The sequence below is a fragment of the Sciurus vulgaris genome (assembly GCF_902686455.1).
Source record: "Sciurus vulgaris genome assembly, chromosome: 5".
NCBI classification, from domain to species: Eukaryota; Metazoa; Chordata; class Mammalia; order Rodentia; family Sciuridae; genus Sciurus; species Sciurus vulgaris.
The window spans coordinates 14598257-14622311 of NC_136465.1; the positions used below are offsets into that span (position 1 = coordinate 14598257).

Below are 24055 nucleotides of genomic sequence, written 5' to 3' on the forward strand. Positions count from 1 at the left end.
TGCTTTGGTTTATGTCCTGTCTGCATTTTGATCAAAGAGCAGGAAGAGGACATGAAGACATGCTTGTCAAAGGAGCCATGGCACAGGTAAGAAGCACGGCCACCTGCTGGGTGACGGGACTCCACACTTCAGTCAAGGGGAGTAAAGTCTCGCAGCTTACTCCTGGAAGCATTAAGAATATGAAGGAATGTGGGTCTGGGGTGGCTGAGAAATTCAGACTCCACGTGACAAGCCCACGCATAGCTCTGAGGAGGCAGGAGAGTGGCCTCCCAGACTGGGAGGGCTGACGGGGAAACAGGGAGGTGAGTTACCAGGAAGAGCTCTGGAGGGAAGGACTGGGAGACTGCAGGGATGGTAGTTTCCCCTCTTTATTAAGAGCTGGCTAGAGAATGGACAGAATATTCTGAGAAGTAGTGAGCCCCTCATCGCCTCAGGAATTCAAACCAGGCGGATCAACCCTGCTGGGGAGGCGGCACCAGATAGGCTCTGGGCCCGTGGTTACTTGGTGTCCACCAGGGCAGACTTCCTGCAGGAGGACTGCTGAGATGGCTTTGACCTCCTTCCATAGTCTACCCAAGCCAGTCCCACAAAGGCAGCGACTGTGAGAACCAGGTTCGCCCCGTAAGAGGGACAGAGGCTGAGCTTCCTCTTCGGATCAGGAATGATCCACAGGTGACGCAGAGAGTGGAGGAGAGGAGTGAGGGAGCCAGGGTCACAAAGTCAGGCCCCTGGGGCCGAGACTGGAGGATCCCAGCAGCAGGAGGAAGGGTGGGAAGAAGGACACCAGGTAGCATCCTGCGGGAGGCCTTTGTCTGGGTCCCTAACTCTTCCCAGACCAGACCACAGCTCATCAGAACCACAAGGGCCCTGCAGGAACCCCTGGCCCAAGCCCTGATGAGGCGGATGAGAGACTCGGGCTGGGGCTGAGCAGTTCATCCAAGCGCAAAGGCCGGCAGGGACAAGGCTGGGATGAAACCCAGCCCGGGCAAGGGTTCAAATCCCACCTCACTCCTTGTCAACTGTGTGACCCGCAGCAAGTTACGGAACCTCCCTGTGCCTCAGTTGCCTCCTCTGTGAAATGACACAGGGTGGCGGACAGAAGGGCAAGAGGCTAGGTGACAAGCACCTCGGAGATCACTCCGGAAGAGCTGGGCAGTCCAACTGCCCTGCACGGCAGACACGCACAGCAACACCTTCTGGAAAGGAGTGCCCTCTTACAGTCCCCAAGGTGGAGGAAGGCTGCCCATGGGCAGAAGCCCCTTCTTGCAGCAGTGGTCACCGGCATCCACATTGACCCCCACGTGGGACCAGACCCTGGGCTGGGGCTCCCCAGAGGAAATGCTGTCCCACTCCTGGGGTCCTGGTAGAGGAGGGGAAACTCGGGGCTCAGGACCGCGGTTACCTTCTCCCCGGGCGTGACAGAGATGCGCCATACGCAGTGCATGTGGGCTGAGTAGCCGTTGGGGTACTCAGGGGAGGAGAAGTTGCCTGTGCTGTCCTGTAGGGTCTCTCCGCAGGCTGTCAAGGAAAGGAAATGACTGCACAGCGGGCTGCAGGCGCCGAATCCCCCTGCCTTCTGGCTCACCCACCCCTGAGCCCTGGCCGCCTTTGGGGGAGAGAGGAATGGCTGAGGAGAGGGGCTGGCCCTGCCCCTTGAAAATCCACCCTCCTGCTCACACGAGCACTCACATCCTAGCTCCCAGGGCCACTGCTGCCAGGGTAACAGGATGCCACGTCGCCAGGGTGACACGGGCTCCACAGTTAAGGTCAAGTTCCTGTGGTGGGCCTCCGTTCCTCCCCGCTCCCCTGGAATGATTTCTTCCCCACCTTTCCTGCTCCTGCTCACTAGCCCTCCCTCTCCCCAGCCCTCTGTCCTGAGCCCCTGATTCCCCCCTCCTCTGCCAGCCCCGGGTGCCAGCTCCGCTTCCCACACCACCAGATCCTAGACCCAATTCCACTCCTTGAGTGAGACCTGGCCCACCCTCCACGTGCCTCTCCTGACACCCTCCTCTAAGGCTTACAGCTCTGACCCTCTTAGTGGCCCCAGACCCTGCCTTCCACCCTGCCTGGCCTGTCCCTTCCCTGCTCTGACCTGGGCACTTGTAGAGCTTGCGGGCCTGGGCGATGTCTCCTTTGCTGAGCCGGGTCCTTTGGCCAATGGGGGGCTTCACCCCATTCACCTCATACTTGGGAACAATGGTGTCCAGGAAGATGCCCCTAGGAGGAAATGGAGAGTGTTAGCGGGAGTCCGTGGGAAGGTAGGTGAGGGAGGAGGGGTGGCTCAGCCATGTGCACCCACAGGTCACGACCCTGCCAGAGCCCAGACATTCCTCGGCAGGGTCAGGGACGGGTGGAGACGTCTCACCCTGTCATTAAGCTGCCCACTGACCAGCAGCCACCCTGCTCCGTGGCAGCCATACCACAGAAACTGGTATGCTTTGGGATGTCAGAGACCCAGGCCAGTGATGTCCTGGGGACCACAGCTCGGTCTGGCCCTGACTCTCAACCCCAGGAGAGCTGCAGGCCCCCATCCATCATCTCTGCAGCCCCACCGGCTCCGGCCTCTGTGGCCCCTCATGCTGATTCAGCCCTGGGGAACTTCTCCCAGGATAACAGGCCAACTCGTCACCCTGCTGACAGGGCAGCATCTGAAAGCACCTGGAGTGAGGCCAAAGGACAAAGGCAGGTTCCACCGTGGCCAGCCCAGACCATGGGGACAGTCCCACCAACTCCCAATCTACCAGTGCCCTGGCCTTTGGTTCCTCCCTGCTAAACCCTGGGTGTTTCCATGTGGGAGGAGCAGAAGGAAGGAGAAGTCTGCGGCCCTCGCCTCCCCAGGGCCCCTGACTCACACCCAGCTGGGCAGATCACAGCAGGGGGTGGGGATGCAGTGGGAAACGTCGGGAGGGTCTGTGGGTGTGGAGGGCAGAATGACCTCACTACCCCTCCTGACCTCTGTTCCCTCAGGTCTGGAGGCAGGAAAAGAGTGCCTAGAAGGAGCTCTGAGACAGGGGGAAGGGCTACCTTCTGGAAAGGGAAGGGATGAGGAAAGAGCCAGGCTTGGGAAAGGCCAGTCCAGGAAGGCCCATGAGGAGGAGGGAAGGCCACTTCCCACGCTCAGGGAGGGGAGGCTGGGCCACCCCCTCAGGGGGCTCTGAATGTCTTCTGGGAAGCAGGCCAAGGTAAGGAGGGTGTCTTGTGAGCTGGAGGTGGGGGCTGGTCCAGGGTGGGAGCCAGGTGTGCAGGGCAACCGGCAATACCCACCACGGCAGCAGGCACCCAGAGGGCACTTGTCCTCGAGGCCTGTGGCAGAAGGATGGGCCAGTGCAAAGCAGGAGGTGGAAAGGAAATGGCTTCCAGAAGGCAGGGCTGGGTGGGCGCCACAAAGGAGGTCCAGCCTATCTCTCACCTGGAGAAGGTATTCCGGGCATAGTGCATGATACTATCAAAATCGTAAGTCTCCCCCAGGGACTCCACCTCCTGTATCTCCATCTTCAGGAAGTTATACTCCTGCCCTGCGAAGACCGGATAAAGGGTGTGGGGGGAGGCAGGAGCCTGCGTCCTCCCTGTATCTGCAGGGGGCCTACCTGAGGGCCTGGGGAGCGGCCAAGGGAAGCCTGGGGTTGGGGAGGCCTTCCAGAAGAGAAGCCAGTGACTGGAGGACCTACTGGAAGGAGGCCCAAGGGACTATGGGAAGGGAGCAGTGGAGTAGAGAATGTCTGGTCGACAGAGGGGGTAAGCCAGAGGGGACAGGAGATGGAGGCTGAGGGAAGAAAACCCTAGAAGACAACTGGTAGAGTGCAGGAGGCCATGGAAAGGTGAAGAGAAAGGCCTGCAGGAGCATCCAGGTATGGGCTGCTGGCACCCCAGCTCCACCCTCCAGGTCAGCCGAACCTGCGCCTGGGCAGCTGCTACCAGCCCTGAGCAGATGCCTGAGGGAGGTCCTGACCCAGCCCTCAGGCAGCCCATGCAGCTCCCACCCAGGAGGGAGGGTGCCTCCTACCTGGCTGGATGTTCTCTCGCACAATGGAGACATGGCGGTCCCGGTCGGGCCTTGTATGTTCGTGCCAGAAGCCGATGACGTGGCCCAACTCATGGACCACAATGCCAAACTTGTCACAGTTCTTGCCAATGGAGATGGCCTGGGGGCCCCCACCACGACGACCCACGTAGGAGCAGCACCTGGAGGGCGGGGCCAGCTCAGGGGGGCGGTCCCGAGCTGGGGGAGTGCATCCACTCAGGGGCCGGGCCAGGCTGCCAGGTTGGCAGGGGAGTGGAGGGGTGGGGGGTCCCTGAGCACCCAATGCCCAGGCTGTGTGCCAGGGTCAAAGCCACATCAACAGCGAGATACCCCATGGTGGGAGGGAATTGGCACAACAGGGCGGTGCACAGCTGGAGGCAGCGGCAGAGCCCAAGGCAAAACCTGGGTAAGGGTCATGGCCAGGAGTGCAGTACCCACGGGTCCCTGCTCACCCGCAGGGTCGATAGGTGAATACAATATAGCTGTCCTCATCGGTGCGCTCCAAGAAGGTGACACAGGTGTGCTTCTCCCAGTGCCTCATGGCCTGCCGAAAGACTGCCCTCTGGCTGCCTGCCAGGAGGAAGGAAGCAGGCTCTCACAGTGCCCAGGCGGCCCACTGCCACACGCTGCTAGAGCATCCCAGCCATTCTGAGCACTGCTCAACAGGAATTTGCAGGCAGACAGGCCAAAGCAGCAAGGCCAGAGCCAGATACAGGCCGTGCCTGGGCCCCACAGCAGCCACTCACCAGTGAAGTTTCCCCCAATGACAAAGGGGATGACCCCATCGGGCCACACACGTTCTGGTCTGGAGGTTGCTGCCCGCCGGCTCCGGGGCCTGCCTCTCCATCTCCCCTGGGATTCCCTCTGAGGCTGCCCACTAGCACCCTGGCAGCCAGGGGCAGAAGAGTTTCCTGGAATTCAAAGAGGAAGGCTTTGGCAGCAGGTGGGCGGAGGGCAGGAGGAGGAGATAAAGTACAGAGGGGCCCCCTTGTTTGTGGATTCTGTATTTGTGAATTTGCCTACCTGCTAAAGTGCATCTGTAACCCCGAGGTCAACTTTCAGGGCTTTCACGGTCATTCATGGAAGCACAGAGCAGTGTAAAAGTTGTTACCCGGCATGTACCGTCCCAGCTGAAGCTGAACGAGGTGACACTGCCTTGCTTCAGCTCTCATACTATAAACAAGTGTCCTTTCTAAGGTTTATTGAGTGCCATGTTCTTTGCATTTTGGTGCATCTTGTTGATGATTTTGCTGTTTAAAATGGTTCTCAAGTGTAATGTAAAGTGCTATCTCATGTCCCCAAGGACAAGAAGGCTGGGATGTGCCTTACAGAGAAATGCATGTGTTAGATAAATTTGTTCAGGCCTGAGTCAGTGTTGTTGGCTGTGAGTTCATGAATCAACTATGTATTAAATAAGATGTCTTTAAATGAAACACACATAAGTCAAGGTCACGTGGTAACCAGTTAACAAAAATGTGAACAGAAGCTGGCAGAGCCCATGTTCCCCTGGAGCAATGATTCAGTATTCGCTAACTCAGTGTTTGCAGTGACTACACAGAATAACTACAAAGTTCTATAATTACTATGAAGTTATGCTATAACTATTCATAACTACCATCAATGGCAAGAATGGCTATAATTGCAAAAGAGAATAATGATGTGCTCATTTCCTAGGAACTGTGAGGACCTGGGGCATCTGGGATTTGGAAAATGCCCCCCCTCCCCCTAACAAAACTTGGTATCTGTGAAGCACACAGAACTTTATGTTTCCTGTAAGTTTCTCAGGGTCACATTTTCACGTGACACACAGCTGTACAGGATGTGGGCAAGTGCCATTACCTACATCTGACAGATGAGGAAACTAAAGCCAAAGCTTTGCCCAAAGTGACCTGGTGAGTTGGCTTTGTGTGGCTTCCCCTGTGCCATGCTTACCAGTCCCAACTGAGGCCATGTAAGCCTCACTTGTCACCAGGCTACCAGGCTACCAGGCTATCTCTCTCTGATGCTAGTTGCCTTCTGAGGTAGCTGACCTTTACTTCCAGGTTGCCCACAAGAGCCTCCCTCCTGCTGGACAGGATGACAGCCTGGCAGACCCCTGGGAGGTGTCCCCACCCCTGAGCAGCAGAATTCCTGTGGGGTGTCAGGACCCGCCCCAGGCATCTGCACAGCAGTGACAAGCCTCTGCCCCTCTATAGAACAGTAAGAAGCCTGGGAAGAGCCAACCCAGCCCAGGTCCTCATTCCTCCATTCCCCCTCTCCACACACAAGTGCCAGGGAAGTTGTTAGGGGCTTGGGTCACCAGGGAAAAGAAGGAACCATCCCTGACCTCGAAGCGCTTTAGGACCAGCTAGGGAGATGAGACATGGAAGCAATTCCCATGTGGCAGAGCAAGATACTAAAAACTAGGACCAGAGCATCAAGACCACCGAAAACAGAGGTGTACCACCTGTCTCGGAGACAGTCAGGAAAGAGTCATGAAGAAAGCTCCCGAGATGGGCCCCAGAGGGTGCACAGAAGCTGGGACAGTGGGACCAGCAGGCCCAGGAGATTATGGTGTTGGGCACAGCAGCTCAGATTTAGAGGGAGAAGGATGGGTTCTAGTCCCAGCCCTTCCATAAACAAGCTGTGTGATCTTGGGCAAGTCGCTTTACCTCTATGAGTTTAAACCAGGAGTTGACCTCACAGACACCTCTGAAGGTGGTTGGGGACAGTCAAATTAGACCACATCTCTGAAAGTACTTTATAAGCTTTGAGCAGAAAGGAAGGATTCTTGCCTTCCACACTTCCTACTTCTCTGTGGGAGGGATAAAGATATTCCAAAGGAAGATAAACCCATGCACTGGGTTCAAGTTCAAGGCCTCTGAACTGGAAGGCCCTGGCTGGGAACAGGGGGTTCCTTGTTTCCCCAAATTTGGAACCCATTTCTGGGATGAAGAGGACCAGCCTGTCCCCAGTGTACCTGCTGTTTTGATGGATGACCTACGGGCTGTACGCAGCCTGAGATCCGCAGCCCGCTGCACCTGGAAGGCCCTCAAGTCCTCCTCGTCCAGGGCAATGTCTCCAAGAAAGGCAACTAAAGAAAAAAGAAGAGGTCAGGGGCTGAGTTAGTCTCTTACCTAGGACTGGGTGCAGCTTGCTGACATCTCTGACCCTGTGGGCATGCCCGCTCGGTCCCCACAACAACTCTGACCCTTACATGCCATTGGAGGGAGAAAAAGAAGGACAGTGAGGGATCAGCTTCTAGAATCTGCTGTGAGATCACGGTCAGTTTTTAGCTAAAATCCCAGCAAAAGCAGGGCAGGAGAGTACACACCATGGTTGCATAAGGCAGAAGGATCACTTAAGCCCAGGGGTTTGGAGGATGCCTGGGCAACAGGGCGAGACCCTATCTCTAAAAAAATTTTAAAAAGAAAAAGGGCTGGGGACGTAGGTCAGTGGCAATGTGCCTGAAAAGCATGCATGAGGCCCTGGGTTTGACTCCCAGCCCCACAAAAAATAAAACAATAAAATAAAATCCTGGCAAATCAGATACCCAACCACTACCAGGCTGTGAGCTCCCTAAGGACACAGTGCAATGCGTCACATATTCCTTCATTCTTCAGCAATTCTTAGCACCCGGGTCAGGCACTAGCCAATGACTAGCAGGACAGAAGAGGTCCCTTCTCCTGTGGATTCCACCTTATACAATACATAAGTGACTAGCTACTGACTTGGAGAATTCCAGACAGTTCATTGCCGCCTGGAGTACAAGTGCTTGGGAGAAAATACAGTGGGGCAGGATGGTAGTGTCCATACCATGGTTTGTATAAGTGTCCCCCTGCCCCAGATGTCCCTGTGTGAAAGGCTGGTACCCAGGGAGGTGCTACTGAGAGGTGATGTGGACCTTTAAGGGTGGGGCCTTAAGGGAGGCCATTAGGTCATTAGGAGTGTGCCTTTAAAGGGGACTATGGACTGCTCCTTCCTCTTCTCCTCGCCTCCTAGTTGACGAGGTGAGCAGTTTTGCTCTGCCACATTCTTCTGCCATGATGTGCTGCTGCCTAATCAAAAGCCAACAATGTCCGCCACCATCTTACACTAGAAACTCGAGAATCATGAACTAAATTAACCTATTTTCTTTTTAAGTCAATTATCTTGACTATTTTGTTAGAGTGTCAGAAAGCTGACTAGCACAGTCTATCTGTGGGCCCATAACTTTGGCACTGTGCAGAGCATGTGGTGTTCATACAACAGATGCCATTTTGATCAAATAAAGTCATAATACAATGCAATAAGACTTGGGGCAGGTCGACACACTGGGAGTTTGCCAGCTGGTGAGAAAGGGTTAACAGTTCTCAAGTGATTCCTAGTCTCAGTCCCCTCTCAGGAGAAGAAAGGCCCCAGGGGAAGAGACACCCCCAAACAGGCCATTTCAATCTCCGGCACTGGGGAGAGATGTTTCTGGAGAGATGGGCTGAGCTGCCTATCTTCTTTTTGAGAAGTCTGGAGCAAGAGGAAGCAGAAGCCACAGAACTGGCCACTTTGAAAGAGCCCAGCTGTGAGCTTCAGGAGGGCTGGGCTGAAGCAGGGGGTGCTGAGTTGGAGGTGCAACCGGAGCAGCTTCCCTGCAGCCCCGCCCATGGTGACATCTGCTTCTCATCCTGGCAGAGGGCTGCACAGGCCACGCGGTCAGCATTACACAAATTGTTTTAACCTAGAGGCCTGACACACAGGTCTCTCCTCCCCAGCTGACTCCACTGGGTGGACACAAACACAGTTACTTCATCACAGGCAGAATCAGACATATGTGGTCTGTGTTCCTGTGGACACAGGGTGACATCCACACCCATGCTGTCAAATGCAGAGCCACCAAGGTCAGACACAGGTCCCTGCAATGCAAGTGGTGCCCACCACTGGGCTTTCAGGTGGAAAGCACTCAAGTGATGTTTTTTTGAATGAATGAAGTACTGTGCCAGTATTCTGACATGCAAAAACACGCCCAAGACACACACACACTGAGATGCAGCTCAACAGAATGCGGGAATGACTTTAGCAGTCATCTAGCCTATCACCCATTTTACAGTGAGGGAAACTGAGGCCTAGAAGGGAGCCGATTAACTGAGACCTCACTGCTAGTTGATAGAGAGGCTAGATCTATAACAAGCCTCCCCATCCCCAGTCCAGTGATCGCTATACTCAAGTTCATTACCTCCCTAGAACCCATACTGTAAATACACAAAAATAGATGCCCCCTAGAAACACACATCCACAAAAAAATGCAGACTTACAGATAGTCCTAAAAAAACACACAGGCACAAGCTCCAACACACACAAACCAGCGGCACGCTCTGAACTCACTAAGCCAATAACAGTGGCGATAATGACACCTTATGGAAATGTTGAAATGACGTGTGCTTTCACACTAATGCGTTCATTTTATCCTGGCCCACCCTCAACACACCCAGCAAGTCGCAATCCAGCCCAGCTTTTGCCCAGGAGTGTCTCATTGCAAACACTCAGAGATAAACCTGTGGCTGCATGCCAGTCCACCTTCCTGGCTGCAGGATCAGAACCTTGGGTCTGAGAGGACATCAGCCTACAACTGGTCCAGATCTCTCCCAGCCCAAGAAGGTTTCTCTCACTTAAGAGCCTTCCTCTGTGACCTTGACTTAGCAACAGAAGATGCTTCTCAGCTGACATCCAAGAGTGGCCTTAGGAAGGATATGGGATGGACAGTCCCATAAGAACCAGGAAGATGCAGTGGACTCCTACGTGCCAATGTCACACAGGTATGCATGTGCCACATGAATACCCCCACAATTTTGCACACCTTGCACCTTTGCACACACCTCCAGGTTTCCACATCCATCCCCACGGGCATCACCATACACAGTCACCCCTCAGTCTCCTCAGGGGATTGGTCCAGAATCCTACAGATACTAGAACCTGCCGATGCTCAAGTCCCTTATATACAACGCAGTAGTATTTGCACAGGACCTACCCACAGCTTCCTGTGTACTTCAAATCAGTCATCTAGAGATGACTTGTAATACCTAACAATGTAAATACTATGTAAGTAGTTGTCATGTATTATTTAAGGGATAATAACAAGAAAAAGTCTGTACACGTTCAGTACAGACACAATTTTTTTCCCAAATATTTTTGATCCATGGCTGGCTGAATCCATGGATGTGGGACCCATGGATACAGAAGGCAAGTGAACTCAGGTAGTTAGACTTTTAGATTGTCTTTGCTTTGTCGGTAAAGAGCAAGGTCCTTGAGTTGGATCTGTCTTTGACTTCCAGCTCACTAATTCTAGCCAACAAGTCATGTAAATTCTTTTAAACCTCAATATTCTCTACACAATGGGGCTAATGATAGAATCCTGCATGCATGAACTAAGCCATGCAATGAGGCCCCTACAACAGAATCGAGAACACAGGAAGCATCCACTAACTGATCAATACCACCCCAAAGTCAATCCCAGAAGCTCTATACCTTCAGCTTTATACCTTCCCTGGGCATACAGGTCCCTAACACAGGCACCCCAATTGAGGGAAACTTTCGGAGAGAAGTCACAGAACCTTGCTGGCATATGGAACCAGGGCAGTACGGACCCAGGGTAGGGCAAGTAGAAGGAGGAACAGGACCCAGCTGTGGTGCTTAGTTGGGAGCAGGCGCCCTGTGGTAGGGATGTCACGGCTGAAGAATGGTGGGAACTGAGTGGGGGTGGGAGTAGGGGTGGGGTGGCAGGAGAGCCTTCTGGCCAAGAGCCAGGCCTGATAGCCTGCCCATTTGGGATCCCAACCTGGGGAAGCTAGGGCATCTGGAGGCCAGAGAGTCCAGGATGCCCCTCCTGACCCAAAGGAAGCCCAGGGGTCAGGGTCAGGATATTAATTGTTTTCAAACAGATCAAAAGTTTTTGTTTTGTTTTCTGGCTGTAAACCAGACAGGAGCACTTGTAGCTCTCCTGAGCCAGGCCAGGAACAGGAAAGAGGGAGACAGCCACAACCATGAGCCTGACCTGGGCAGGAACTTTGTCCCTAGGTCAGCTCTGCATTCCAAATCCCCATACCCAGGGCACGGTAAGGCTGCCTCTTCTGTTTTTGAGGGGGAGTGGGGTACCCGGGATCGAACTTGACCACTGAGCCACATCCCCAGCCCTATTTTGTCTTTTATAGAGAGACAGAGTCTCACTGAGTTGCTTAGCACCTCGCCATTGCTGAGGCTGGCTTTGAACTTGTGATCCTCCTGTCTCAGCCTCCCGAGTTGAGCGGCTGTGATTATAGGCACGCACCACTGTGCCTGGCAAGGCTGCCTCTTTTGAGGAGACAGGGAGAAAAGCCTGGCTGGTGTGGTGGAGCACCAAAGCCTTTTGTGCAGGGCAGGCTTCTACACAGGGGTCTGGGGGGCAATCGTGCAAATGAACTTAACCACGTGTCCACTTGCAAACAGACACAAATATGCACAAACAAACATCAGCCAGTTCTCTGTGTAAGTTCTGAAGTTTTCAAATATTCAAATAGCTGCAGGTGTGTACTCCATTCACAGGCCACACTCCCCCAAGGAGAAGGGTACCTAGAAATGGATGGGGGTGAACACTGCATGAGAGAGGGGAGGGGGCAAGATTAGTTGAGCCTCTTCAATATGGATATCCTTCCACAGGAGGTCCACAGTGGCTGGGGAGTGGCCCATTGCATCCTTCTCCTCTTCCCCTTCCCCAATATTTTCTCCCTAAACCTCTGGAGTCTGAATTCTTAGGAATGCCTTCTTCCTGAGGAATCTCACCAGCTCCCTTCATCCAGGACCCAGGGAGGCAGTCTTCCTCTTCCCTTGGGGCACCCAAAAGAGAGGGTGACTCAGGGAGCAGGGGCTTAAGTGGGTGGGTGACTCAGTGTGTCTGGAAGGAGGGATGTGGTCTACTGACAGAAGAAGCTATGCTCACGGCCTATACCCTACCCCCAAGGCACCCTGAAGTCCACACCTGGTCCACAAGGCCACCAGGGCAAGGTGGTGGGAGTGCCGGGGAGCTGCTGCCCACAGACTCCAAGCTACCAGGTAAGGTCAGGGTGGAAGCAAGGGCCTCCTTGGCTCAGGGTCAGGCCCATGGACCTCTCTGCTTTTGGTATCAACTGTGCCCCAATTCCTGTCTCCAGTTCTTTCCCAGAGCCCTGAGGGTCACTGGCAATGTTGGAAATCAGACCCCTTTGTTGTCTGGCATCCCAGTATGCAAGAGGTCAGGGCTGCCTCGAATCTCCCTGAGCAAGGGCTAGAGAGCGGGTTTGGGGAAACAGCTCTGAACACACAAGCAGACCAGTCTGGTTTCCTGCCTGCTGTGCTGCTCCTGCACAGAAGGTCCAGGAACTTCTCCAGGGTACCAAGGGCCTTAATTTTGTCCTTACTGCAATAGTAACCGTAACTCAGACAGTAACTGTCAAAGCGACTTCAAATGACAGGGCCTGGTTATCCTCAGGGCAACCTGAGAGATCACAGGTAAGCCAGGGAAGTCAAAGGGACTCTCATGGCTGGTCCACAGTGCAAGTGGAGGAAGCGAAGGAGGAGAAAGCTGGGGAGGGCTGAGCAAGCCGAGGTAAGCAGGGCCACCAGCCACATTCCAAGGAAAGAGACCGGTGCCTGCTACACAGTGGCCTCTGCATCTTAGACCCCTGGATGCAGAAGGGTTAAGAAATAAGGCCAGGCAGGAGAAGACGGCACAGAGAGGGCAGCCCAGGGACCCACAACTCAGGGGTGGCAGGCCAGGCTCAGCTGAGGTGTGTGTGTGTGTGTGTGTGTGTGTGTGTGTGTGTGTGTGTGTATGTGTGTGTCTGGGAACTAGAATCCAATTTTCCTCCAGGGGTGGGCCACGGGACTTCAGCATCAGTCACACCCAAGAGGGAGGCCTGATCTGACCTTGAAGCTTGGCCCTGTCAGGCTCTCGGGCCCTCTCGGCCACCCCCAAGGCCTGGCCCAGCTCCCCACCAGCCTCAATTCACCCTGTTGGAGAACTTTCTCCAGAGCCCTTGTTTGAAGTTCCAACTCAGCCAGCCCCACCCTAGTATGAAATCTGAGACTGAGGATACAGCCTCAGCCTCTTGCTGTTCCCAAAATCACTCCCATTTCCAACATCAGCATGGCTTCCTATCCATTTTTGAGGCCTCCCCCTCCCCTTCTCTATGAAGACTCCACAGACCTTCCCAGCCCCCTCCAATCACTTTGAAGTCCTCGCCATCAGGGCTAAAAGGGGTGGAGGGGCCTCCTACCCTCCAGCTTGGCACTTCACACACCTTGGGTGGTGCTATTGTGCCTGTGAGCTCTCAGCCCCTGCTGGACTATAAGCCTTTTGAAGGCAGGGCCTGTCTGGCATCTCTCTGTACCTCCCACAACATCAGGCCTGGGACATATTAGGCATTAGTGAATGCAGAAATGTAAAACATTGAATGGAGAAGGATGTGGTCAGGGAGACATTATTTTTCCCTAAAAACAAGCTCATTTCCCCTTTTAAAAAAAAAAAATGAAGTGAGAATCAGAGGCACAGAACCCAGGGGGTTAGGAAGCCAACATTTTCTTGTTTACTATGTGGTAATGGCTAATAGGTTCTCAGATTTAGTCTTTATCACCAGCTCTACAGAGAGATATAATAATGGTCCCATTTTACAGGTGAGAACACCAAAGTTCAGAGATGATGGTTACCTTTCCCAAGAGGGATGGCTAATGAGTCCAGGATTGAAAACTAGCTCAGGTTGCCTCCTACCCCATGCCTTATCCACTGTGCCTCCTGTTCACCCCATGTGCCCAGCAGGAAAGATGACAGCTCACTTCCCAGCTTGCCCACAGCCCAGCAGATAAGGAGGAAGAAGGGTCTCCCATTCCACCCAAAGTGAGGAGGGGGAGGGCAAGGAAGGGACCTGACCGGGATTCCCAGGGCCTGCGCCCACTCATCGCCTTTACAGTTCTAGGAACCATGACCCTGGTCCTGGCTATTCAGAGACAGGCTGAAGCCAGAGGCAGAAATCGAGGAAAGGCTCTGATATTTCATCCCCTGAGCATTCCAGACAGCCTGTTCAGGGTCATTCCATCAGGCCAATGGCCTGAGTGCTGGGCCATCTGGTCACTCCAGGGGCGGGACTCTTCAGGTCCCAGAAACAGTGAAGGGGTTACAGAGGGTCCTCCTGGACAATGTTCTCTCTCTCTCTCGCTCTCGCTCTCGCTCTCGCTCTCGCTCTTGCTCTCGCTCTGGGCCCTGACCTCAGCTAATTAGCTTCTGGTGTCTGTGGGGTAAGAGGGCTGATGCAGAATATCCGAGTTCTCTTTGTGTGTCCCCCTTTCCATCCCATCTTGGCCTTGGCAGGGCCCTCCTGGCACACAGGGGCACAGGTATGTCCCCTCCTTCTCTGACTTTGACAGCTGTCTCCTGAGTCCCAGAAAGCTATTGCTGCTGGTTAGGACCACAGGCTAGGAGCAAGATCCCATGGGATCCCAGGGAAAACTTCTCTTCCACTTGGACAGGGGTGGTGGCCGGGAGACCTATTCCTTGGAACTGCAGGCTTCTGAGCACTAACCTAGACAGATGTGCAGCCCCAGGGCGGGGGAGAGGGACAGACAGGCTGGCAAACAGCAGTGTTCCTCAGAGCTGGAGGGATGGGGGAGAAGGGAAAAGAACGCGCGCACGCACACACACTCACACCACACACACACTCATACACACACGCACAGACACACACACACACACACACACACAAGGAGTTTGGCCAGAAAAGTTTCCTGCAGAAGGAAAAGCCTCCCTGGCCGCGGGATCCTCTCGGACCCAGGGAGATTTCCCCAGGAATCCTCTGGCAGGGCAAGAGGCAGCGGCGGCGCCGTCCACCAACAGCAGCAAAACTTCGGTCCTAAAAGTCCCCCAAACTTCCCCCTCCCTCTCTCCCTCGTTCTTTTGTTCCCCACTGCATTGCCAACCAGGCAGCTCCCGGCTTCCCACACTGGACTGTCCTCCCCCAACTCCAAACGCTACCCGGCCCGGCCTGCCCGCGCCCGGCGCCGCGCGCCCCGGCCGGCCGCGGGGGGCTGGGGGCGCTTACCCGCCTTGCAGGGGTCTTTGTAGTTGAGGGGCTCCGGGGCGTCCTCCTCTCCCAGGTCGTAGGTGTAGTCGGCCAAGTCCAGCGGCCGGCCGGGGCGCGGGAGCAGCAGCAGCAGCAGCAGCCGGAGCGGCAGCGGCAGCGGCGGGCGGGCCACGCCGGGCATGCTGGCGGGCGGCGGCGGGTCGCACCCGGACGCGGGAGCGGCGGCGGGGAACCGAGCTCTGGCGGCGAGGGGGAGGCGCTCCCCGGCGGCTGGCCGCCCGCTCCCTGCTCCCCCCGCGCTGCCTACCTCTTCCCTTCCCGCTTCCTGTCTCCCGCCCCCCGCTCGCCGGGCTCGCGCTCGCCCTGCGCCCCGCGCTCCCTCGCCCTTCCCTGCGCTGCTCCCTTTCTCTCCCGCCCGCCCCCCGCCCCCCGCCTAGGGAAATGAGCTGCTGGAGGGCGGGTTTTCGCCCGAGCTCGGCCCCCCTCGGGGCCGGGACTGTGCTCGGCCCGGCCGGGAAGCGCGCCAGCCGGGGCGGGGAGGGCGAGGAGCCGCGCCGCCCGCCCGGGAGGGGCGCGGGGCCGGGCCCGGGGCCGGGGAGGGGGCGCCGGCGCCCGGAGTGCCCGGCCGGCGGCCGCTCCCGCCCGGGGCCCCCTAGCGGCGACTTGCCCCGCGGCCGCTGGCCCGAGCCCCTCCCGGCGGCGGGACACGCTGTCAGGACTCTGCCGCCGCCTCTGCCTCTGTCTCTGGGGCTGCGACCGTGGTCCCGGCCGGCATCTCTCGTCTCTCCCTCCCTTCGACCCTCGCTCTCTCCCAGGTCGCCCTCTCTTTCTGTCTCTCTCGCCGTCTCTGTCTCTGCCCCTCCGTCGGACACACCACTGGAGGGCGCCTCATGCCCGTGGATGGCTCCTGGGTCCCCTCCCCACTGTCCCCTCTCCCCAACCCGGGATGGACTGAATTCCCAACACTCTTGGGACAGTGGAGGCACTGCAAAGCCCCGACTGTTGCCCCAAGGCCCGCCCCATCCCCGAGCCGGCCCCAGCACTCTGGACTTAGAAGATGTCAGAAGGAACAGGTTGGACCCTTTGTTTTTCATTCAGGTTGCTTTATTCTTTTGTGGCAGGAATCCCCTGGCCCAGAGGAGCCACCTCTCCTCTGCCCCCTCCCCTCCCACCCTCTCCCACAGCTTCCATTTCTCCAGGGCCTGTCCCTGGGGTGTGGACTGGAGCAGCTTCTGCCCGCAGCAGGCAAAAGACCCTTTGCTGGAAGATCTTTCCTGCCTGGTTCACTCCCACAGATCCTGTGAAGCAAGAGTGTTATCATGTGAGGACAGAGCCCCTGTCTGGGGTGCCCAAGCCTGTGTCTTGTGAGCCTTCCCTCCCCCAGCTCCCTAGACCACTGGCTTCAGGGCATCCCAGTGCCTGATCAGCTGGCATGGCCCAAGACCTTCCTGTTTCGGCTCAGTGCCCTGGCAGCCGCAGTTGCTCACCTGGGAGTCCTAGATGTAGTAGAGAGGCACCTCGCCACACAGGGTGCTCACAACTAGGCCCAGGAAGGTCAGGTCTCCTCTTGAGGATTCAGAGCCTCCCTTGTGCCCCTCTTCCTGGCCCAGCTTGGAGTTAGACGCTGCAGGTTTGGCCTGAAAAGAGCACCTGCTTTAGAGTCTGAAAACTGAGTTTCTTTCTCACCCTGCAGCCCTTATTGGGGTACCCCAGTCATGTCGGGCAGCCTCCCTATGCCGGAAGTCAGAAGCCCACAGGGGGTATGTGGACTCAGCTGAGGCCAGTGCCTGGACAGTGGGCAGCTAAGAACAGTAGGGAAGCTGGTGCTGGTTGAGGGTATAAAGGGGCACTCACCTGGCAGCCCAAGAGAAGCAGTGCTTTACAGGTGGACAAATAGCTGTCATCTTAAACGCTCTTTCCCACGATGTCAGGAGGGAGGGAGACCACTCCTTTCACCGATACACCTACCTGTAGGTTCTGGACTTTTCTAGTGAGAGCCTCGAGACTGGGGATACTATCTGGAGCCATCTTCATGATGTAGCAGTAGGTTCCTGGGGCTGGCTTATACGCAGTCAGGAGCTGGGCATGGAATGCTGGAGGTCATTTGGGAAAGTCCCTGCCTTGCTGGCTCCCTAACCCTGGTCTTCAGCCAGCTCATTCTAGACTGTATTTGGGAAGTCACATTGGAGTCTGGGATTCAGGCACCCCAGGGGAGGCAAAGGGCTAAGGGAGAGAGAGAGTTGGGTGCAGTGAAGTAGCACAGCTGGTTGGCTCTAGCAAAGCCTTGTCATCGGTTCCCCAGGTTGGTGCACCCACCCGCTGGTAGTCGTACACGATGATGCCAGTGGAGCCGATGGAGAAGGTGGCAGTGGCACCTGCTTGCTCACTGAAGGCCAGGTGATGCTGGGCTTCTGGTGCCCCGATGCTCATCTCAAGGACCTGGGGGTTATAGTGTGTCATGAATTTCTCTTTCCCCTCTCAGCCCTTCAGCGCCCTTGCCCATCCTCCGGCTCCTACTCAAAAGCAATTCCTTCTCTCCTGAGAGCTCAGTGTAGGTGAGCAAAACCATGTGCTAGAGGGAACTGGCTGTCACCCTGCAGGACAGGAGCCTGTTGGAAAAGGCTAGTCGGGTGCCACCCCATTCCTGTCTCTGTCCTCGCCTGCTCCCCACCACTCCCCTTGATGGTTTCCTATCTTCCCAGCCCACACAGCCCCCTGACGTGCCCTGTGCCCACTGCTCACCCCATCCCGGGCCTGCTCACCATCTCGGTGTGTTTCTGGCTCATGTGGAGACCCATGAGCAGGGCCCCTACGATCACCACGACGACAAGGACCACCACCACGACCACAATGAGAAGGCGTTTGAGATGCACCGGGCAGCAGGGGATGCGGAACCGGCCCTGAGGGGCTGCCGAGTAGTCCTGACAAGATGGCAGGCAGGGAAATAAGCATGAGGTCATGAGGATGTCCCCTCCTTTCCCTGCACAAACTGGACACATTCCCACACCCTCTCAGGGTCGGATAGCCAGTGCTATGGATCTGCGGAGGAGGGCCAGGTCAGAGGAGCCTGCTGGGATGAGGTGGCCAGCACTCCAACAAGCCTGGTTAGGAGGGACCCAAGAGAGCCTGGGTCATCAGTCATCCCTGCTGTTCCCTCTAGACCCTCCTGAACCCCAGTCGTGGCACTTGTTTCCCAATGATCCAGGCTTTCGCACCTCCAGGCCTTTATCCATACTGCTGCTTCTTCCTGCCACGACTCCCTCCTGTGACCTCCTGAGTACTTAGTGGCTCTTTCTCAGTGCTCTCTGGAGCCCTTTTCATTGACCGACCCCCATGGTGGCTCCCAGCCACTTTTTGTCAGAATTATGGGCTTCCATGTCTCTCTGTCCAGGGGCTCTGTGCCAGGGGTCTTGGTGTCCCAGTCCTAACTTAGCACAGTCCTAGGCTAGTTGATTGAAGGAAGCTGAATGAAGAAACAGACCCAGGGAGGATGGAGGAGGCAGGATCCAGTACACTTGTGTGCGCATGCATGCATGCGCACACACACAGAGCTGACCACACTCACCGGTGGGCTCTCCATCAAGACCTCCTTGCTGCCCGCATCCATCTTGCTGCAGACCTCCTCTCCTCATCTTGCAGGCGTGACCAGGGTCTTATATGCGTCCCACAGGGAGAGGGGACAGAGCTGAAGGATCGGGTCCCCTGTTTGCCAGCCAAGCCCTTGGCTTTGAAGCCTGTTTGTTCCTGGCCCTTCAGAGCCAAGGTCGTGATAAGCCAGCTGCAAGAGCCCCCAAGGGCCCTTAGCCCTGGCGCATGAGTCCTCTTCACTCCAGCAAGAGCAAACCTGGTGAGCTGAGCAAACTTGCCCTTAGGCCACCTGCACCTCTCGCCGTGGGTGTCTTCCTGGCACGTCTGCCTTTCTTGCTGGCACCTGCCCTGCAGCCCTGTGCTTCCTCCTTTCTGCTGCCGGGGTGAACTTCTCCCCAGCTATGGTTCTGACCATCCCAACAGAATTTCCCTAAGCATAGGGATGGGCTCCAGAAAGGGGGCAGAGGATGTGGTGCTGGAGACCCGGAGGGTCTCTGTGAAGGTCCATCAATGTGCACTTGCCTTGCGTCCCACCTCCCACTCATCCTGCACTAACTTCAGACTGGCCCCCAGTCATTCTTTTCCTAATTCTGGAGATTCTGTCCCCGCTGGTGGGAAACTCTTAGTCAGGGTGGGTGTTTCATTCTTTGCTCTGGGCTGGTCTGTAAGCCAGAGGCTTCTGATGACAGATTCCATGCCTGACGCTGCTTTCCTAGACCAGGACCTCCTTGCACAGGGCTGGGTGTGGTCCCAATCTTTTGTCCTTGAATCAGCCCACACTGCCAGCCTTCTTATCCCCTGTCCTTCTGAACTCCTTTTATATCCTTGGATGCCCATCTGCCCAGCAATGTGGCACACTCCTGTAGTCTCAGCTACTTGGGAGGTTGGGGCAGGAGGATCCCCTGAGCCCAGGAATTGGAAATCAGCCTGGTCAACATAGCAAGACCCCAACTCAAAAAATAAACAAGCAAACAAACAAAAAATAGCCAGCTGGGCACAATGACACACGTCTGTAATCCCAGTAGCTAGGGAGGCTGAGGCAGGAGGAACATGAGTTCAAAGCCAGCCTCAGCAATTTAGTGAGACCCCCCAAGCAACTTAGTGAGACCTTCTTTCAAAATAAGTTATTAAAAGCGGGCTGGGAATGCGCTCAGTGGTTAAGCGCACCTGGTTCAATCTCTCGTAACAAAACAAAACAAAACAGAGCCAGGTCAGGTGGTGTGTGCCTGTGATCCCAGCAAATGGGGAGGTTGGTACTGGACGCTCTCAGGTTAGAGCTCAGCCTCACCAACTTAGTGAGGCTCTCAGGAGTTTAGCAAGACTGTCTCAAAATAAAAAATAAAAAGAGCAGGGGATGTGACTCAGTAGTAAAACAGCCCTGGGTTCAATCCCCAGTGCCAAACCAACAAAACTAAATGTGCCCTGAGAGCTCTATACACCCAAACCCATTCACTTTCCAGACATCCCTCCCCTCTCCCTTACTCTTACCCATCTCTGTTTAACATACTCAGTGAAATCTATCAATAACTTGGAGTTGGCCACACCCTTTCTCTTGGGCTCCCCTTCACTTGCTGGGCCATGGAGTCTCGAAAGCCCTTTCACCTATAAACTTTCATGAATGTATGACTAGAGCCCCACACCTCCTTCTCTTGGCCTGACTCCCTTGTCCTCCTATACAGCTGTCCCTCCTTATCCCTGCGGATGAATTCCAGGACTCTCCCCCGATGGATACTGAATGCATAGATGCTCAAGTCCCTTTTGTAAAATGGTGTATAGTAGTTGCTTGTGACCTATGTATATTCTCCTGTGTACTGTACTTTCTAATTAATTAATTAATATTTTGGTACTGGGGATTGAACTGTGGTTTAACCACTGAGCAACATTCCCAGCCCCTTTTTATATTTTATTTAGAGACAGGTCTCACTAAGTCTCTTAGGGCCTCACTAAATTGCTGAGGTTGGCTTTGAACTTGCCATCCTCTGGCCTCAGCCTCCCTTAGCTGCTGGGATTATAGATGGCCTCCCATATACTTTAAATCATTTCTAGATGACTTATAATACTTAATACAATGTAAATGACATGTAAATAGTATTTATATTACTTATGGAATAATAACAAGGAAAAAAATCTGTACATGTTCAGCCCGGACAGTGTGTTTTTCCCCCAAATACTTTCCATTTACTCTTGGTTGAATTGGCAGATGTGAAACCCATGGATACAGAGAACCAGCTGTACTTTAACTCTAAAATGTCACCCAGTTCCAGGCTCCCTCACACCTTGTCCCTGTCCTTTGATCAGGAGTTGGCCCCCTACTCTTCAGCCCTGGCAGGCTCCACTGTCCCCAAAGGAACCCTCTTCAGCTGGAGGGCCTCCACCTCAAGGTTGTTCAACAGCATGGCATGTGAGTTGAGAACCCCTGAGCTGCTCAGGGGAGAAAAGAGGGAAGGAAATGTTTGTTCCTACCACGCTCCTCCCACCCCCCCCAACTGCCCCTTTAAATATTTGCCTAAGTGTCCAGCAGATGAGTATCCTAGGATAGGTGGAGGAGGGGGAGAGGTGTGGGAGGGAGAGGGAGGGGAAGCAAGTGTCCTCCTCTCTGCTTGGCTTCAGCTGTGTGCAGGTGCCAGATGTAGGAGACAGCTCGCCTGCAGTGCCCATCCCATCGCCCCCCAGGCTTGCTCTCCCACCCTCGGTTGTCCTGACAACCTTGGGATTGATGGCTGACTCACACACACTGGGCCTGAGCCAGGTGGGCAGTTGGCCAGGCCAGCAGGAAAGCCAAGGAGAACTGCAGGCATCGCGGGGTCCCTGTGGGCATCTCAGGGGGCCGCAGTGTCCAGTGATGGGGACTGCTCTGAGCAGGTGCTGTGAACAGTGCTAGGAAGAAGCCCCAGTTCTCTCCCAAGTCCTCAGTGGCTGCGGCAGGCTGTCGTTCTCAAAGTTTCATTGCTTTAAGAAATAAAAATTAAACCAAATAACTTGTCTTTGGGGGCTGGGAAAGGGTGCTGTCAAGTTTCATAAATGAAGTTCAGATGCTGACACCACTTGGTAGCGGTCTGTGCTCCTGGGAGGAGGAAGGAGGGAGGGACCTTTAGCTGGTCACCCATAGCCCTCAACCTAGACCCCCAGACCGATGTCTGTCTTCTAGGCCTGTGCTTAAACTGTTTTTCTCTCTGAATGCCACCCACCCCAAAAGGTCAAGAGCCAAAGCTCCTGCTCTGTGACCTTGCTGTGCCTCCTCTGAAATCCTCTCACCTCCCTGCTTCACCTTCATCTGCCACTTGGTACCAACCAGGGTTCACACTGGAGCTTTCGTTTGCCCTGTCTTTCCAACCAGGCTGCACCCTGGGCAGAAAAGAAACATGCTCTCCTGAGTGGACTTAAGCTCAGAGCAGAAAAACCCACCCGGACAGGCCGAGGTTGGGTTCAGCTGGGGACCGGCAGTCTCACCCCGGGCAGAAAAGAAACATGCATGATCTGCCACAGGACAAGAAGCAAGCACATAGCCACATGTAATTACAAGCAACCATAAGACCGTCACCAGAAGGAGCGGCCTCCGGCTGGGTGGCCCAGAGTGCTTTCCTTTGATAGGCGGCGGGCTCAGTGCTTCCACTGGCAGCTCTGGGACTCAAAGTGAGCCATTATGCTTTTCTGGGTCTTCATATGTTCATCTGTGAAATGGGACTACCACTGCCTGTCTTCTCTACCTAGGCTGTTGGAGAGCTCCGGCGACTTTGCTGGTGTAAAGTCCAGTCATCATCGTTATCATCACGGGCTTCATCCCCAGGACACCCCTCACTGGCTAGCACAGGACCCAGACTCCTCCTTGCGTCTGTCTCTGGGTTGCCCTCTGAGAGCTCTGGGCGGTGGAGAACCCCACGGTGGCACCCTTTTGTGTGTGCCTCTCCGTCTCCTCCTCCCAGCTCCTCAGCTGCACGGGTTGGGACAAGATTCACTCTGCCCTTTGTGTGCTGGGCAGAGCTGTGCCAGGGACGGGTGGGGATCATTGCCCAGCTGCCCCAGCCACGCTCCCCACCCCCATTGCTTCCCTCAGGCTAGCATGGGGATGGCAGCACAGACGGCTGGACACTGTGGCAAGTGGGTATCAAGGGGCAGAGACATTCCTGAGTGGACTTAAGCTCAGAGCAGAAAAACCCACCCGGACAGGCTGAGGTTGGGTTCAGCTGGGGACCGGCAGTCTCAGCCCTCCACTGATGTGGACAGAGGACAGAGCACACAACGAGAAGCGCAGCTCTGACTTCCAGGTTTCTCTTGCTCTATACCTATGAGCTCTTGGGACAGTCCCCCTGTCCTCCCTGGAGATGTCATGGTATAGAGCAGCAGTTCTCAATTTTTTTAGTTTCAGGATCCCTTAATATTCTCAAAAAGTACCAAGGACCCCAAAGAGCTTTTTTTTTATGTAAGCTAAATGAATCGAGGTCTGCTATATTGGTATTTGCCAAGGAATTTAAAAACACTTATTTAAAATAGTAATGACAAACCTATTATATGTTATAGTGAATCATGCACATTTCTAAATGAAAATAACTATTTTTTTGCCAAAATGTTAGAAAAGTATCACCATTTTGCATTTTTGCAAATCTCCTTAATTTAGGGCTTAATAGAAGACACATCATGTAACCTCTGGAAAATTCCAGGGTACTCCTTATGGGAGCATGGAAGTGAAAAAGGCAAACAATGTCGTCTTATTAAGAAGAGTTTTTTTGTTGTTGTTGTTTATTTAGTAGGTTTTTTATTGTTGTTGTTTTGTTTTGTTTTTGGAGCCACATCCCCAGTCCTTTTTATGTTTTATTTTGAGATACGGCCTCACTAAGTTACTGAGGCTGGCTTCAAACTTGGAATCCTCCTGTCTCAGCCTCTGGAGTCTGCTGGGATTACAGTCATGTGCCACCATAGGAGGCCAGGAGAAGTATCTTGATCTCAACGCTCCGTGAAATCTTCTCAAGGACCAGTGGTCGCAGAGTCATCCTTTGAAGATCCATGCAGTAAAGGACTGCTGTCAACTTTGAAGTCGGACTCCTGGCCCTGGAGGCACACTTGTCTCATTTGTAAAAAGGAGTCAGCATCGCCTCTCTCAAAAGGACAGAGGACTATGCCCAGCACACAGCACACAGTAGAGATATGGAGCTTGGCCGCTTTCCAAGCCTCAGTTTCCTCCCTTGTGAAACAAAGGGCTAGACGGGAACATATCCAGGGCACTTCCCAGCTCCTACCGGCTGTGGCTGTGCAGTGAGAAATGTTCCAGAATTCCACACGTTGCCACTCCAGCTTCCGTGGCTACATTTCCCTTTGCAGCCCAAACGCAAAGGCACATTCTATTTAGTGGCGGGGGCGGGGGGGGGGGGGGGGGGGCACGATAACATATACGAGCACCCTTAAGCTTCTAATCTGT

At 54.8% G+C, this 24055-nt stretch overlaps 2 protein-coding genes across 7 annotated transcripts in view; both read right to left on the reverse strand.

Annotated features, from left to right (window-relative positions):
• Positions 1 to 15456, reverse strand: part of BMP1 (bone morphogenetic protein 1) — a 41527-nt gene extending 26071 nt beyond the window's left edge. For 2 of the 6 annotated variants that reach the window (XR_013764137.1, XR_013764138.1), the window contains exons 1-8: positions 15073 to 15456; positions 6981 to 7094; positions 4768 to 4932; positions 4474 to 4591; positions 4004 to 4182; positions 3410 to 3515; positions 2093 to 2217; positions 1403 to 1518 (exon numbers count right to left, since the gene is read on the reverse strand). Coding sequence is in view for 3 of the 6 variants with exons in the window: in XM_079142283.1 (XP_078998409.1) it covers positions 1403 to 1518; positions 2093 to 2217; positions 3410 to 3515; positions 4004 to 4182; positions 4474 to 4591; positions 4768 to 4932; positions 6981 to 7094; positions 15073 to 15235 (1086 nt within the window). In the remaining 3 variants the exon portion in view is untranslated. Of the gene's footprint in view, positions 1 to 1402; positions 1519 to 2092; positions 2218 to 3409; positions 3516 to 4003; positions 4220 to 4473; positions 4592 to 4767; positions 4933 to 6980; positions 7095 to 15072 lie in introns of those variants that run through there. The other 4 variants (XR_013764136.1, XM_079142283.1, XM_079142285.1 and 1 more) reach the window with 4 other exon arrangements.
• A 739-nt stretch (positions 15457 to 16195) lies between these two features.
• On the reverse strand, positions 16196 to 18775 carry SFTPC (surfactant protein C). Its single transcript, XM_079139065.1, has 6 exons — positions 18620 to 18775; positions 17817 to 17975; positions 17371 to 17493; positions 17023 to 17133; positions 16542 to 16691; positions 16196 to 16352 (listed from the first exon to the last, which is right to left on the reverse strand). The coding sequence occupies exons 1-5, from the start codon at positions 18659 to 18661 to the stop codon at positions 16551 to 16553; spliced, it is 576 nt and encodes a 191-aa protein (XP_078995191.1). The 5' UTR covers positions 18662 to 18775; the 3' UTR covers positions 16196 to 16352; positions 16542 to 16550.
• Between the last annotated feature and the right edge of the window lie 5280 nt (positions 18776 to 24055).

What these genes read in the sequence shown, in the direction of transcription:
- SFTPC (XM_079139065.1), bottom strand. Translation starts at nt 18,661, where the DNA reads ATGGATGCGGGCAGCAAGGAGGTCTTGATGGAGAGCCCACCG. An exon ending in GCCAGAAACACACCGAGATG is followed by an intron (nt 17,494 to 17,816) that starts GTGAGCAGGCCC and finishes TATAACCCCCAG; the next exon opens with GTCCTTGAGATGAGCATCGG. An exon ending in GAAAAGTCCAGAACCTACAG is followed by an intron (nt 16,692 to 17,022) that starts GTAGGTGTATCG and finishes TGCTCTTTTCAG; the next exon opens with GCCAAACCTGCAGCGTCTAA.